The 16054-nt window shown below is 49.9% G+C and overlaps 1 protein-coding gene across 2 annotated transcripts; it reads right to left on the minus strand.

Moving 5' to 3' along the window:
* Window positions 1-46: 46 nt before the first annotated feature.
* Window positions 47-15291, minus strand: LOC133354170 (uncharacterized). 2 transcript variants are annotated; one of them, XM_061570803.1, is made up of 8 exons: window positions 15060-15291; window positions 12593-12960; window positions 10661-10728; window positions 8768-8916; window positions 5876-5967; window positions 4578-4730; window positions 2670-2749; window positions 47-859 (listed from the first exon to the last, which is right to left on the minus strand). In XM_061570803.1, exons 1-7 carry the CDS (start codon window positions 15136-15138, stop codon window positions 2702-2704), a joined length of 957 nt encoding a protein of 318 aa, XP_061426787.1. In that variant the 5' UTR covers window positions 15139-15291; the 3' UTR covers window positions 47-859; window positions 2670-2701. The 2 variants fall into 2 exon arrangements, with proteins under 2 accessions (XP_061426787.1, XP_061426786.1); XM_061570802.1 differs by having other exon boundaries at window positions 47-2749.
* Between the last annotated feature and the right edge of the window lie 763 nt (window positions 15292-16054).

The following is a 16054-nucleotide window of genomic DNA, read 5'->3' on the forward strand; positions in this document are numbered from 1 at the left end:
CATTATTTTTTCCTGAAACGTGGAGCAACAAAAGACCAAGAAGTCTCTTTGCAAGCCAAACTAATTTACTACGACGACTACATTTTATTGCAAATTGTGGGGGGGGGGGGGGGGGGGGGGCGAAAGGTTGTAGCATTTCAGCTGCTCTACAATGGCCAAGTTGAAAATCGAAACGGAAAGTACAAGTTCATTATGTTCAGGTTCGCGTGTGAACCTGCAAAAGCAACGAACTGCTACGTTTTCATTCAATTCCAGCGGTTAAAATGCAAAAAACAGAAGTCTCTTTAAAAAATATTTTATAATGTAAACTGCATATTAAAACGTTAACTATATCTCATCCATTGTAATATCACAGATACTAGATATTTTTTTAAATTGTTATCTGGTTATTAGTTTTTTTAATATGTATACAATTATAAATGTGGTGTTTTTTTATTATGTTGGAAAAAAAATGTCCTAGCCCCCCAAAAAGCAACGCGTGCATTGTGTTAATCCAAAAGGCCTTTCGAAGAAAATTGCGAAAAGCGCAGCCCCCTGCAATTGCTTTGCTCACCCCACTACCGGCAGAAGGGCCCCCTCAAGAGAGACCCCCTCTAGAAATCTTTGCCATGATGGTGGGGAGAACCTTGGGAGGTTGGCCACAGAGTAACCCCCACCGCTCTACCCCGTCACACACCACGACCCAGCCGCTCGACCTCGCTCAGGTTGAAGACGATGTTCAGCCACGCCGTTGGCAACTCCTCGAGGCGTGCGAGCTACCGGGCGGGCGCTCCAACGTCACGGAGAAGAGGGGCGCTCGGAAGAGTGGACACGCGCGACGAAGTGGCACCTCCGTTTTGAACTCGACGCTGGTGAAGTTCTATTTATTTCGCGTTAATGGAAAAAAAAATTGTTTAATTTAACGTCAAATAAAATCAAATGATTTGGTATTCGTGCCATTCTTATGACGCCACGGCTATCACAAAGACGCCATGGCTCTTCACAAATGATGACAGTCTGTAGTAGTTTCACAATAGGGGGGGGGGTGGGCGGGGGAGGTGACATTACTTATGCAATTAAGAAATTTGTGATGAGGTTCGAAATGTAATTTGGACCGCGACGACAGCACCACGTGGCCTGCTCTTTTGCCCAATAGCGTCACGACATTATGAACGTCCACCGCGAGGCCGTGCGTCTATTGTTTGTACACCGCCCACTTGCAGCAATTAATCAGGGAGGCCCGCTGGTCTTCAACTGCAAACCTTTGCAACGAGCGGAAAACGAGCTGCAGCTTAGTTGCCATCACCGCCCCCTCCCCGAGAGCGCGGTACGTGTTTAGTTTTCAAGATTAACATTTCTCATGGTGGCTGGCTGGTTCGTGGTGTTCGTAATGACCGTGTCGGCCAGCACTCAGCCAGCACTGCTGAGATGCTGGGTTCAGGTCTGGGTTATTTTTTGGTCTTTCGTGATGTAAACCAGGCTCGTAAGTGCGATGATACAAGCTGATACACTCAGCCTGGTCACCAATGACTCTACACAGACACCATATAAAAATTTGGTATACCACTATATTCATACTGCTGCATTTTAAGAGAGCAAAACAATACGGGCATAGTATGTTTAATATTAAAGGCGTATTGTTACATAACGCGTGGCATGTGTTCCTGATCAACAGCGTGCAAGTCGAATCATGCTGTTTTGAAGTTTGTTTCCCATAGACTGATGGGGGGGGGGGGGGGCGTTACCAAAGAAAATTTAAGTATTTTATTTAATTATTCTTGCCCTGGATTTACAAAATACGTATAAATGTAATGCTAAATTATATCACCGTTACAAAAAATACTTTAAAAAGGAGTTTAATAACAAATGATGAGATGAAAAAGATTACTACTTGCAATGATTAGTTAATAAGGAGTCTTTTCAGGGCTTCTTGAACGCTTGAGTGGGCGGCTGCTTCTACTCAGCTCCATCTGTGGTGGGCGCCGTGATGCCATCGGGATTTATTTTTGTTATAATTGAAAAAAAAAAATTAATTAGAAAACCGTAGTTTTACAATTTTGGGTTTTTTTTCTCTTCTCTCCAGTATATGTGCCCCTAAAAGATTAACCGCAAAACTGCAGATTCGCACGTTATACGAGGGATGCCTTGCTGTTATTGCTTCAGCAGAATAGACAACGTTGGAAGAATGTGGTGTAAATGCATCTGTTACATCATTCATTGGTGGGGCTGTTCATTGGGGGAACTCTTAAGCAAAAGTAAAAAAAAATTAAAAGCCCCCTCGCCTTTCCATTTTAAAACTTCTAGCGAGATGATGGAAGAGATGTAGACATGAAAAAATGTCGAGATGAAAGACCATAGATACAGGCAAGTTTAAAGATGAGATCTTAATTGACTTTATAGAAATTGGCGTGTTATGTTAAGGTTTGAATTTGAGCCGATATATTTCAAGCACCCATATCAAAAAATTTATGAATCCGGGGCCCTAAGCGTTGCCTATGTCGATTTTTTTATGTTTTGCCTCGCAGCGCTGCTGGTCACATTCGCTTGGTAACCGGGCTTTAATTTGTGCTTCATGTTAACGGAGATGGCTGCGGCGTTGAGGATTTCTGCGACGCATGTGGTGAGGCTTGTGAGCCTCCTGCTGGCGGGAGCTGTGACGAAGGGAACGGGAGCCGAACGCCCGAATTTACCAGCGGAATCAGCAGGCATCCCGGATCCAGAATCACATCGGCGATTCCATTCCTTTGTTGGTGAATGTCATTCCCGAATTCTGTAGAGATGCACACACACACAATCAGTTGTTAATGCAATCAAATGCGGCTTAAAATGATTGATTACAGCTCACCTCTTCTCTATCGCCCATTCTCTTTCTCTTCCCTCGCCTCGTCAGCCCTTCCCATCCCTCCCCTCGCCTTTCATGATCCATAAGCACCTCTCTATCGCTGTCACCCATTCCTCAATACCTTGTAGCACTGCCCCTGCCATCTAAATCATTCTATTCTGTCGGCGTTTCGTAAACTGTGTCCAGCACCTTGAGTGAAGGCGCTCTGTAAATGGGCTGTCTGGTAGGGTGGGGATGGTTGAGTTTGTATTTGTCTGTGTTTGGGTGATTTATGTACCTTTCTTGTACTTTGCACTTCTGGCATGTTGTTGTACTGTTTGTTGTTGTAACGTTCTAACCCCGTGCCTAGACTGGACATCTGTGAAAAAGAGCTTTATAGCTCATCGGATTCCTCATGCAGTACAAATAATTATTCTCCAAAAATATTCCAAAATATGAATTAGATGAGATTACATTCGAAGTCTGGTCAAAGTGTGTCTTTGAGGGGGTGGGGGGGAATTGCGTGTCTCTCACACCAATAATTTATAATTAAGGAGCGTTCATAATCAAGGTTTTTGGCTTAGATTGTGCAAGTATAAATGTGTCGTAACCCTCCACCACCCGACAGCCAGTAAGGTTTGTCACGTAAACAACGCGCCAATTAGTTACTACTTCAGCCCACCGGTGTGTCGGAGAGTAAATCCACAACATTTACAATTTGACTACGGCGTTTCGCTGGTAATTACATCCAGCATCATCGGGCGATTTGGCGCGTTGTTTACGTGACAAACCTTACCGGCTGTGTTAAGTGGTGGAGGGTTACGACAGATTTATACAGGTAGGAACAACAGTTCCACACTGCTGCGTGACACGGATCGCACGAATGCGCTGTCTAACCAAGTTCCTACCTGCCCACTCCGAAGGTACGTGTTATTCTTGGTTCTTTCGGTAAAGTCATGTAGAAGGGAAATAATGAAAATCAAACAATATTTATGATTTCCCTTCTACGTGACTTTACCGAAAGAACCAAGAATATGAATCCCTGCAGTCACGAAAGCTTTAAAACGAGACAGATTATACTTACGCGATCTAACCCAAAACACTTTATTACGAATAATATTGGTCGCAAAAGCCTACGTGTTAAACCAAATTAAGTAGCGTGTGACAAAACATTTCACTGCTTTAGTCAACCAGACGATGAGAGCGACTCCATGGAATCCACAGACACGAGGCATTGACTACAACTCCACAGGATGACTGATAAAAAAGAATGTTGACGATGTGAACACTGACCGACACTGCATTGAGGGTATGGGCATCATCCAGCAGTGGATTAACCAAGAGGCACTAAATTATAATCGCTCAATCTTTATTTTACTCGCCAATATCGCCCTACAATAAAGTAGGCATCGGTGCACCGTACAACAGAACGGCAACGCTACAGGAGTACGGAACAAGAAGAATGAAAAAAACCCGCCAGGAACACAACTGTGAACATTGCCTGAGCGAAACTCGGTTCTGTGGGATGTACTAAGGTGGCGGAGTGCAACCGCGCACAGTGAATATCTATATGTACGTGGTGAGTAAAATTAAAGAACAAATGAAGCTTTCGTTTTTTTCGAGAAGGAAAGTCGGAACCGATGTGTCTTGCACGGAATTGAGCGACGCTCGGCGCGTTTGGGACGTCCGGTCATGTGAAGACATCCCCGCCGTCGCACCGCGTTGTGGGCGAGCGCTAGGGGCGGCGAGGGGGCGCGGTGGTGGCGAGTGGTGGCACCTCGACGTAGGGGCTGAGCACGGCCTTGGACTGGTTGAGCGTGCCGTGCGTGTCGTACAGCGGGTAGGAGGACGCCGTCTCGCCGGTGTAGTACAGCTCCGTGCCGCCGTCGCCGTACGGGGCCGCACAGCCTCTACGGCAGCACCACACCGCCTGCAGGGAGGGTAGCGCCGGCTCGTCACACCGGCTAGCCGTACCGGCTCATCACACCGGCTCATCACACCGGCTAGCCGTACCGGCTAGTCGCACCACCTAGTCGCACCGGCTAGTTGCACTGACTCATCACACCGACTAGTCACACCGGCTCGTCGCACCGGCTAGTCACACTGGCTCATCACACTGGCTCATCACACCGGCTCATCACACCGGCTCATCACACTGGCTCATCACACCGGCTCGTCACACCGGCTCATCACACCAGCTAGTCACACCGGCTAGTCACACCGGCTAGTCACACCGGCTAGTCACACCGGCGAGTTCGATTCAACCTCCCGGTCGCGGCGGTTTAAACAACCACGGCGCAAGCGGGCAAAACGGGTACGCCACAGTTGTGCGATCGGCAGGGTGGCGTCGTGCGGTGGGGCAAAGCGTGGGTGCCCCCTCTCCCACTCCTCTTCCAAGACGTTCCGCCCAGTGTGGGGAAAACCGAGGCCACAAAAGGCCCTCGAGAATGCTCTCTCCTGAGCCAGCGCTTGCAGTGCCGCACCTGCGCCCCCCTCTCGGTGTGTTATTGCGTAACGCGGATCTGCCAGCCGAGGACTGCGTTCGAGTCGAAATATTCCCACGCCAAGTCTGCCAGCGTCGTGGCCACCACAGTCGCGTGTCCCGACACGGCTGCGACTTTGTTTACTGGTCTGCGGGCCCACGGGTGAAACGGTGGAATTCCAAAACGGTCCAGAAATTCAACCGCGAATCGGTGCCTTCGTACGTCTACGACACGTGAATGTGCGTGTTATTGTTGTTGTTAATACTGAATTGGTGTTATTACGATGTCTTTTAGTTATCCAGAAAAAGCCTCACTGGGTGTCAAGATTCTGTTTGTAGGAGGATCCGGCTACATTGGGCTCACCGATAGTCAGCAGTTTGTTTCGCAGTCGGGGAGCGTTGTCGCCATTCGCTCTTTTTTCCCCAACTCAGTAATTCGTGGGTAAAATTTCACCTTTGGTAAAAATTGGACCGAAACGCCGGCACACGCACGCGTGCGCTGTCGCTCACTCTTTAATCACATAACGTCACGAGGTATTTAACGTCCACGGCGCGTCCGCATTGCATGCTGGGCTTCCGACAGTTGTACTCACACACGCCAGCAGGATGATGACGTTGAGCAGGAGGATGGTGCTGGTTAGGGCCAGGAGGGCGATGGACCAGGAGGGGAACTCGTTCGTGACTCCTGTGGGAGGGGGAGAGGCGGCGGTTCAATTCGTGGCCGTCTCGACCGTTTAGAAACCGAGCGACGGCCCATTGGCAACTCCGATTAGCGCGGTTGGGTCTACGGACGTGTGCGAGATAAGTTCAACATGCATGTGTGCGTACGTTGAGACAGTAGACCTGATTCCTGTGTTTGATGTGGTGTGTTGAATCAAGGGTTGTCATTCATGGCGAGAGAATTCTACCACGGAACCCAAACAATATTTGGTCCTGTCAGCTGTTTCCCACTGATTTGGCCACTTCGATTCGCTGGATTAAGACGGCAGCTTCCGTCAACACACAAACTACTCAACTGTTGTTTGCTGATGTCGTTGTTTTTGCTGAAGGCAAATCAAAATCATCATGCACTGCAATAAATATAAAATGCTGTCAGAGTCAACGAATTAAAAGTTATTCCCATACAGGTTATGTACGGTTGGGAATGTATCCTCTGAAGTAAGTTAAACGTCCCAAGTTAGAATTTTGCAATAAAATAGCAGCTGTTAAATGTTCAGAAGAATCAGAATCTTTACGCTGGAGGAATCCGATGAGCTTATGAAGCTCTTCTGCACAGGCGTATTTTGCGAGTGAGAAAACCGGCAGATGCCGAAGATAATTACCGGCGGCACGAGCGTGGTGAACGCAAAGCAAAAAGCGCTCGGAATGCCCCAAGATGGGTAGTGGTGCGAACGGTGGCACTGTAATGGGGTTATTGTCATATTGATTTGGCAGCACATTAATCATTGATACCGAATTGCCTCAATGAGGGATGAGTGGGGTAATTATCAAAAAGGCGGGTAATAAAAAAAACACAAGGATAGCTTATAAATAATTAGAATTGCGCATGCAAAATTCATAGCGCGTTTGAAAAAAAAAAATAGCATGTTAAAACTTCAAAGAAGAATCGTAAATTTGTGCTCTCTGATCCAGTGACCAGTGCCGAATCTCAAAACCCCCAGTCAACATCAAGCCAAAGGGATGTGGCTGCTGGATGATCGCTCCCCCAGTCTTCTGTGCCATTGACAGACTGCCGCTGTTGAGATCCATGCTCCAGACCTCCTGCTCCTCCTCTGCTTGCGGATCAATCTCCAGATCTCAACCCACTGTCCGTGCTCACCGTTCACTGTGTGCGGAAGGCCGAAAGGATGCTTTGACGGCTTAAACAACTTAATTTGTGCGCCTTTTGGCGTCATCTGGTCCAACACCATGTGAGACTAGGCTCTAAGGAAAGCTGTCTCGGGTGTGGACCAATCAACTTCAAGGACAGTGCATATATTATCAGAGTTATGTTTTTTGTTTGCATTATGGCTGCAGGTATTGTGGTCTATGCAAACATGACTCCTTGTAAAAAAGGTGTCAGTTTTGTTGCCAGATAGAAGGGTAAAAAAAACAATTATCAACTTAATTTAGTCAAGTCAATGTGAGAGTTTCGATTTAAAGCTTTCGTGACTGCAGGGATTCATCTTCTTGGTTCTTTCGGTAAAGTCACGTAGAAGGGAAGTAATAAAATAATAAAAACAAAACATAATAAAATAATTCTCACGACGTTTCGGCCACAACGCAAGCAGCCGTCCTCAGGTTCTTCACCTGTTTTTATTATTTTATTACTTCCCTTCTACGTGACTTTACCGAAAGAACCAAGAAGATGAATGTGAGAGGCAGAGCACATGGATGAGCATGGCTTCCAAGGTAAATGATTCGCCGAATTCCATACATCAGGTAGACACATCGCATTATGATTGCTAGTGTACAAATTCATGTCAAAATTGCATCACTGCAACGGTCCAGGCACGGTGTTTTACACTCCCGACTGTTGATTCCCACACCTACGTATGAACGTTGAACTTCTTTCGCACCATACGTAGCCAACCGTGCCAATCGGAGGTGCGGGGGGGGGGGGGAGGACAACAAGACTGAACACAAAAAGCAGTTTCAAAGAAATTAGTTTTCAATTTAGATTTAAAAGTGAATAGCTCCAGTAGCTTCTTCATATCGGAGTGATATTATATTAGAATGGGATTGTGGGTGTTTTCTTGTCGCCGTAGCGTCATGAGCGCACGAACGGCGGTCCGGCTCGGATTCTTTCGTTGTCGTGTGTTTAAGGCGAACGTCTTTGCCGTATTACCCAGAATTCTGCCTCTTACTCAAGTTTGTCTTCGTGTGGTATTTTTTTTACCAGCACCAAATGCCTTCGCTCACACCAAGTCATCTTCACAAGTGTTGTCGTGCCCCCCAGCCCAGTTACAGGCACACGGACGACGGTCAGCCAGATGGACAGAGATCACGCAAGGACGCTTCCAACCTTAGGGGCCGTCCATAAATGACGTCACGCGATTTTTGAAGATTTTTGACCCCCCCCCCCCCGACTCGTCACACAGCGTCACAAAAAGTCAGACCCCCCCTCAAATATGACGTCCCAGAGCTCTGCCCCCCCCCCAAATATATAAAAATGCTTAAAATCGCTTTAAACTATTGTTATTGTAGTGCGTATTTAATGAGGCGCTGCACTCTGATGTTGTAGGAGAAAACATTTATAAAAAAGTTAATTTAATTAAGTAAAACGTGTTGTCTATATTGATTCAAAGTTGCGCTTTTTGATGTGAAGTCACATTTCTCAACCCCCCCTCCCTCTTCGTCACACATCGTCACAAATGTCTGACCCCCCCCCCCCCAGGTGCGTGACGTCATTTATGGACTGCCCCTAACGAACGAACGAATCCTGGGTTCGTCCGTCGGCCTTCGTCGTCGTTCGCACGGTGACGGGCGCCTCGCCGGGGACCCACCGGGCACGATGGGGCCGCTCACTCTGAGCTCGCCGAGCCGCGTGCCCCCGTGGGTGCCGCGCAGGAACACGGCCGACACGGAGTCCGGGTGGGGGGCCCCGAGCAGAGTGTCGAACAGCAGGTCGGACGTCACCCCCACGGAGCCGCGCCTGGGGTGCAGGGTGGACAGCAGAGTGGAAGTGGGGGGGGTGAGCAGGGGAGGGAACGGCGGAAAAACGCTAACCGGGTGTACACGGTCCACTCTTTGATGGTGATTGAAAGGGTGCCGCGGTGGCTAGGAGATGTTGACTATCTTCTTGGTTCTTTCGGTAAAGTCACGTAGAAGGGAAGTAATAAAATAATAAAAATAAAACATAATAAAATAATTCTCACGACGTTTCGGCCACAACGCAAGCAGCCGTCCTACGTGACTTTACCGAAAGAACCAAGAAGACGAATTCCTGCAGTCACGAAAGCTTTAAATCGAGATGTTGACTACTTCGCCTGGTATGCAGGAGGTCGTGGGTTCGATCTCGACCCTGACGCCTGCTGTTGCTGTATATTTGGAGTTTGCGTCTCTCTCTCATCATCATCACGGTGGCTAGGAGATGTTGACTACTTCGCCTGGTACACAGGAGGTCGTGGGTTTGATCCTGACCCTGACGCCTGCTGCTGTATATTTGGAGTTTGCGTCTCTCTCTCATCATCATCACAGTGGCTAGGAGATGTTGACTACCTCGCCTGGTATGCAGGAGGTCGTGGGTTTGATCCTGACCCTGACGCCTGCTGCTGTATATTTGGAGTTTGCGTCTCTCTCTCATCATCATCACAGTGGCTAGGAGATGTTAACTACCTCGCCTGTTATACAGGAGGTCGTGGGTTTGATCCTGACCTGACGCCTGCTGTATATTTGGAGTTTGCGTGTCTCTCTCTTTCTCATCATCATCACGGTGGCTAGGATATGTTAACTCCCTCGCCTGGTATACAGGAGGTCGTGGGTTTGATCCCGACCCTGACGCCTGCTGTATACTTGGAGTTTGCGTGTCTCTCTCTCTCTCTCTCATCATCATCACGGTGGCTAGGAGATGTTAACTACCTCGCCTGGTATGGAGGAGGTCGTGGATTCGATCTCGACCCTGACGATGTCTGCTGCTGTATATTTGTAGTTTGCGTGTCTCTCTCCCTCTCTCATCATCATCAACGGTGGCTAGGAGATGTTAACTACCTCGCCTGGTACGCAGGATGTTGTGGGTTCGACCTCGACCCTGACGCCTGCTGCTGTATATTTGGAGTTTGCGTGTCTCTCTCATCATCATCACAGTAGCTAGGAGATGTTAACCCTCGCCTGGTACGCAGGAGGTCGTGGGTTCGACCTCGACCCTGACGCCTGCTGCTGTATATTTGGAGTTTGCGTGTCTCTCTCATCATCATCACAGTAGCTAGGAGATGTTAACTACCTCGCCTGGTACGCAGGAGGTCGTGGGTTCGATCTTGACCCTGACGCCTGCTGCTGTATATTTGGAGTGTCTCTCTCTCTCCGTGGTCGCGTGGATTTGTCTCCGGGTCCTCCGATTTTTCCATCCACATTTAGAATCAACGTCCGTTAATAGAGCATTAGAGCATTTGGGCTGCTATACATTTCCACGTGATAAGCCACTTCGTTGAGCTATCATTTGTGTTACCCATGTCGCTTCTGAAAAAAAGAGTTATATATCTCAGTGGGCCTTATCTGGTAAATAAATAGTTTACAAATAGTTTACTAAAATAGTAATAGAATGAATCCCGTGCGGCGGTAAAGGTGGTTATGCTGCATGTGGCTGCTCATGCGGGGTGGTGACTCGTGTACGTGGCGACTCGTGTGGGTGGTGACTCGTATATGTGGTGACTTGTGTAGATGCAAGATGTAAACTTTACCAGAACCGGCGCACCACGCTGGTGATGTACGAATCTTTCAACGTCGAATTTTTGAAAACTTGGTCCAGCTGAAAAAGCAAAATAAAAGAAACATCACGACTAATTACAGTATCGTTGCTCCATGCCAGACAACACCGGATATATTCTGTATCGGCAAATAATAGTTTGATGGTCATGATGATGATGTGGAGTTTTTTGTTTGTTTGTTACGTGCATTACCTGTTCCAAACTGACTGACTTATAAATAAATACTCAACTTCACATCATCATCATCGTGCGCAGTCACACCATTACGTGCAAATAAATACGTGGCATTATCCCAAGCGGAGCACTAGGCAGAGGTAGTTAGCTCGCTGTGCTAGGCGGACCCGAGTTTGATTTTCATCGATGGCTAACATCGGTGTCTGAACCGTGCCCGAGCTCACCCCCATTCACGGGTCTGGCCGAGTCAGCATCGTCGCAAGAAACCACCCCGTCTTGATCGTCACCAGCAGTCCGTCAAACGCATCGGTGGACCGACACGGCCGGAATGTATTTATTCGAACGCGTATCTTTTGATGATTCACGCGTGGGAAGTTGCTTCGAAGCAAAAAGAAACTGGCCACTTGCCACGGGTTCGCTTAGTCCGTCGGCCAGAGCAGAACTAGGCAAAATCTACGGTTGCAAACAAAAAACCCTGCAGTAATCCGGTTGATTTACACGGCGAACGAGAGTGTATTATTTGATTATTTGATAACCCCCGCGCATTCAAAGTGGTTGCACACACAATGCGCTGTTAATGTCCACACACAAACAAAGACAAAGATCCCCCGTATAGCCTTAGCAGACTATTGGGGCAAGTGCTGTTAGCGAGCACCTTTGAAGGCTGGAACGATACACGAGGGGGTGGGTGGCCAGCTCCACACCCGAACGCCTTTGTCTCCCCAGTGGCGATGTTTACACACCGCACCAGGTACTCATTTGAGGCTGAGTTGACCTAGGGGGAGCCCAGGACCGGTTCTAACAATCGTCACCGGTGAGCGGGAATCGAACTCGGGTGGCCAGGTTCGTAGCGCAGCGCGCTAACCACTAGACTACCGTTGTCCACACACACAGACACACAGACAGACAGACACCCAGACACACACCCAGACACACACCCAGACAGACACACAGAGAAATTGTAACCACGAAAGTAACGCCACCTTAGGTTGGTACCGACAAGCGAGATATCTGCTCTGGGCTCATCGGGCAAACTGCTGTGTTTTCCTGGCCTCAATAGCTGCTCGCTGACACAGCGGAACGCACCTTCCGCTCGCCTCGGCCGAGACCACAATTTCACTCGCTACGCTTGAGAACCCAGCGGCTTAAAAGCCCGGGTCCACGCTCGCGACCTTAGCGGTGAGCTCTGACCACCGAAGTAGCCCAAGCCACCACGCTCGCTACACAGCGCGCTGAGGCAAGGGCGGGCGCGGCCCTTGAACACTCAGGGGGCCTTCGGCGGCGCTGGGTCAGCACCCCGGCAATGGGACGCAACCGACGCCCCCGAGTTCAGAGCGAGCGCTCGTGTCTGGGGCCACTCTCACCCCACGCCTAACCGAGCTCCACTTTGACCGCGTTTCCACAGCAGCTGCAAGGCGTGCTGGCTCCGTGGCCTCCACCGGGCTGGGTCCGTGGGTCGGTCACGTGTCTCGCTGGCAACCAGGCACGGCAGAATCCGTAAAATCTAACAAATGTCCTGGTTTCAGCTGAGACAGGCCCCAGTTATAAATATCTATAAATATAAATGCATGTATCCAGGTGTCCCAAAGCGTTTGGGAAAATCAGGAGTTTGTGCCGGGTTAGACATGTTCTGGGCTCGTGCTTGACAGAGAAACCAAGGGGGGTTGGGGGGAGGGGTCGGGTGTGTAGTTCGGGGGGGGGGTGTCTGGGGGAAATTGCCCACGAGCTCACCTGGAACGTCACGATTCTCTCCAGCGACCGAAAGGCATCGGACATCGGGTTGTCGAGCTCTGCCGTGAAGTTGCGGTTCTCGATGACGAAGGAGAGAGAGACGGCCACTCTGCTCCGCTTCTCCGCGGCGGGCGGCGCTGGCGGAGTAGACGCGCTCTCCGGCGTCGCGCTATCGCTGGAGCCGCTGCCGCCACCGCCGCTTGGCTTCGCCCCGTCGCTCGGACTCTGCGGCCCTGCCGTTGCCACCGCTGCCACCGTCTCGTCTGCTCCGCCCGCCGTGGATTTTTCTCCGCCCGCCGTGGAGTTTTCGGCACCTGGGGTTCGCCCGGTCGTGGTCGTGGTGGTGGCGTTGGCCGCGCAGACGACACCTGCCAGGGACCGGCACCAGAACCGCACGAGCGGGTGAACCGAACGTCGAACGAGCACCGATTGCCAAGTCGACAACGCGCGCACGTGGAACTTCTTTCGCGCTGTACGTAGCCAGCCGTGCTAACCGGAGGTGGGGGACACGTCCGGACCATGTGCCCACGACCTAATGACCCCCCGAATGACCCCGCCCCCCCGAATACCACCACGGCTCATGGCGCACTGTGGAGGCAGCAGCGAGGGTTGATGGATCACAGCGCAAATGTTGGGAAACTTCCCTTCACGTGGGCGTCGAGGAGGAAGCCCGTACCCTGGCTCTGCCCGGAGATGGCGGTACGGTCAAAACGAATCTGTTCCGTCTGTGTGGGGATAGAGCGTTTCCCCCTCACACGTGTGAATGTTCTCCAGGCTTTCCTGTCACATGTAAGAACTCATCAATTGGCCGGTAACACCTTCATAATTAAGAGGACTGCAGAACTTGGGCAATTGTGGTTGCCGGCTCGCCACGTGGCTGCCTTCCCCACTCGTTGTCTGTGGTTCCTCCTCGCGCCTCCGAGTTTCTCTCTCCCTCGACGAGAGTGAGCGGATGCTGCGCGGCGCACGTTACAAGTTAAGATTGTTATCTTAAGATTTTAAAATAAATATATGGAATCACATGTTGCTGCAGACAACTAAACCCCTCTCGAAACTGCACAGCTATGCGACACACACGAGTAAAATAACACATAAAACTCGATGTTCTACTCAACTCATTCAATATTACTTAATATATCTCACCGTTTCAAACGACCCGAGTTCAATTCCCAGCCAGGGCTCACATCAGCAGTCGGTGGTGACATCTCGGCCGGGCCTGGCCCCACGTCTCAACTTTCAAGGGTGAGCATCGAGGTGGTGTTATCTCCTGTTTACAGCCATGAGCCAGTGGTGGAAATTCCACATTCCCATGGCCGAGGGGGGTGGGCGAGTCAATGCAAAGGACAACCGCTGTCTGTTGCCTTCCCCCACATGGAGGGATGATTGTGCCGAAGGGAGTTATGGCAAAGATCCAACCGTCATTGGATTAAAGGGTGGCTGCTGCTGTATTTGGCTTCATTATCGCGAGTCAATACGTAGTCTCCAATGCAGTGGCGGCACTGGCTGTGTGCAGAGCCACGTGGTGACCGAACCAACACTGACCACGTGACGACAGACAAACAAGTACGCGGAGGGGCCTTCATCCAGCAGTGGATTGACATATGGGTCCGCAAATTTACACAAACAGTAGCTTATGCAAATGTGAAAAGATGTGGCCCTGAAATCCTACGGGGTGTATTGGCCTACTCGTCCACGCTGGCCACAGTGGGTGAAACCCATTCACGTCTGCTGGGTGGGTAGAAGCACGAGGGGGGCTTTGAAGGGAAGGTCCCCGATCCTTGCGCCTGCCGCGCCGGGAGATACAATTGAACCGGCGGCATCTGGACTGCAAGCCCGGTACGTGCACGATGCTCAAGTGTCATTTAAGCCATCAAATTGTCTCTCTGCGGTGTTGTACGATTTGTTGGTGAAATTATAAATACCCCACTGCTCGTACTGGTGTGTGGGTGGTGACGAATGGGACACACAAGAATATCAGCCTCCGTTCGCCACTAAGTGGACTTAGAACTAAAAAAACAACTCCTATATTATTTATTTTACCAGCTAAGGCTCACTGAGCTGCTACATAGCTTTTTTGCAGAAGCGACTTGGCGATCGCAAATGACAGCACGACAAAGTGGCTTATCATGCGCGAAATGTACAGCGGTATCCACATCATTTAAACGTCTGATGTCGTTTATTATAATTGTGGAGGTGAAAACCGGAGGACCCGGAGAAAAATCCACGCGACCACGGAGAGATCGAGCACCAAAACCCCAAATATACAGCAGCAGGCGTCAGGGAAGGGCTCGAACCCGCGACCCGCGACTTCCTGCATACCAGGCGAGGGAGCTAACAGCTCGGCACCGCGGCTTAGACGTCAACCACGGCGTTTGTGCCAGGCTAGGTGCACCTCGAGGCCACGTGACGTTTCGAAGGCTCGCCCAACGGGTGTCACACACGCACGCACGCAGACGAGGCGGGGTACCTGTGTGCAGCAGAGCCGTCAGGAGGCACGAGAAACACGTGAGGGTCACTACTACCCTGAGCCCCGTGCTCTGGGTCATGGTGTGGGTGAGAGCGGTGGCGATGGGTGCTGCTGTCGTCCAGGGAGGCAGCCAAAGCCGCTTGCTGTCACGGAGCCGCTGCAAAGGAAACGGACCTCGACAAAAGCCAGACCCAGACTATTTGCGGCACGTCCCTCGAGCAGACGCACACACACAGACACACGCACAGACGCACAAAGACACACGCACACACACACGCACGCACTCCTGCAAACCACACAGCCACACCCACCAAACGCAACCCCTGCCCGAGCATGTTCAAGACGACTTGAGCACGGGGCACTGCAGAGAACAAACTCAGGATTATTTTTAAGCTTTTTCAGTGTGTGTTGGCGAGCGCCTATTAAGGCCTGGTATGATACATTCGCCGGGATGGGTTATGGCCAGCGCAGTGAAAACCCTGCCGCCTTTGTCTCCCCAATGCTGATGGTTAACACACTGCGCAAACGAGTCAACTTCAGTTTCAGTTTTCAGTTTCATTTATTAGGTAAGACCCTGTGAGCCATGCGGCTCTTGACTCGGGTGCAATGGCAACAAAACATGAACAAGAAACATCTTAAAGTGACTACACGCAACAGAAAAATCCTGGAAAAAACAGCAAAGTCTTCCAGACAAAACACCGCATTTCAACGCTGTGTGCAAAAATCCCAGTGGGATGCAAGTCAAACAATAACAACCATAAGACAATGTAGATTCAAGTTATCAGGCCAACTCTGTACTACAACAAACAAACATGGCTAGACCAAACCGTTTTCAAAATCACCAAAATAAAGCTATAAAAACAATGTAACAGTGATCATAGGAACTGTGATTCAAATGTAACAATAAACGATATACATAACATGTACGACCAAACTTTGCAGCCAGAATTGGCTGCATGAGTCACTCCATAACAACAGGAGTATCAGTAGCAGAA

This window comes from Lethenteron reissneri, chromosome 46, assembly GCF_015708825.2.
Source record: "Lethenteron reissneri isolate LAM-NWPU_2019-01 chromosome 46, ASM1570882v1, whole genome shotgun sequence".
Lineage (NCBI taxonomy): Eukaryota > Metazoa > Chordata > Hyperoartia > Petromyzontiformes > Petromyzontidae > Lethenteron > Lethenteron reissneri.

Bases quoted from the DNA above. Each gene is read 5' to 3' on its own strand.
- LOC133354170 (XM_061570803.1), bottom strand. From the start codon at position 15,138: ATGACCCAGAGCACGGGGCTCAGGGTAGTAGTGACCCTCACGTGTTTC. The intron at 10,729-12,592 runs GTGAGCTCGTGG...TTGCTTTTTCAG, and splicing joins AGAGAATCGTGACGTTCCAG to CTGGACCAAGTTTTCAAAAA. The intron at 8,917-10,660 runs GTAAAGTTTACA...CCTGCACCCCAG, and splicing joins AGCGTGGTGCGCCGGTTCTG to GCGCGGCTCCGTGGGGGTGA.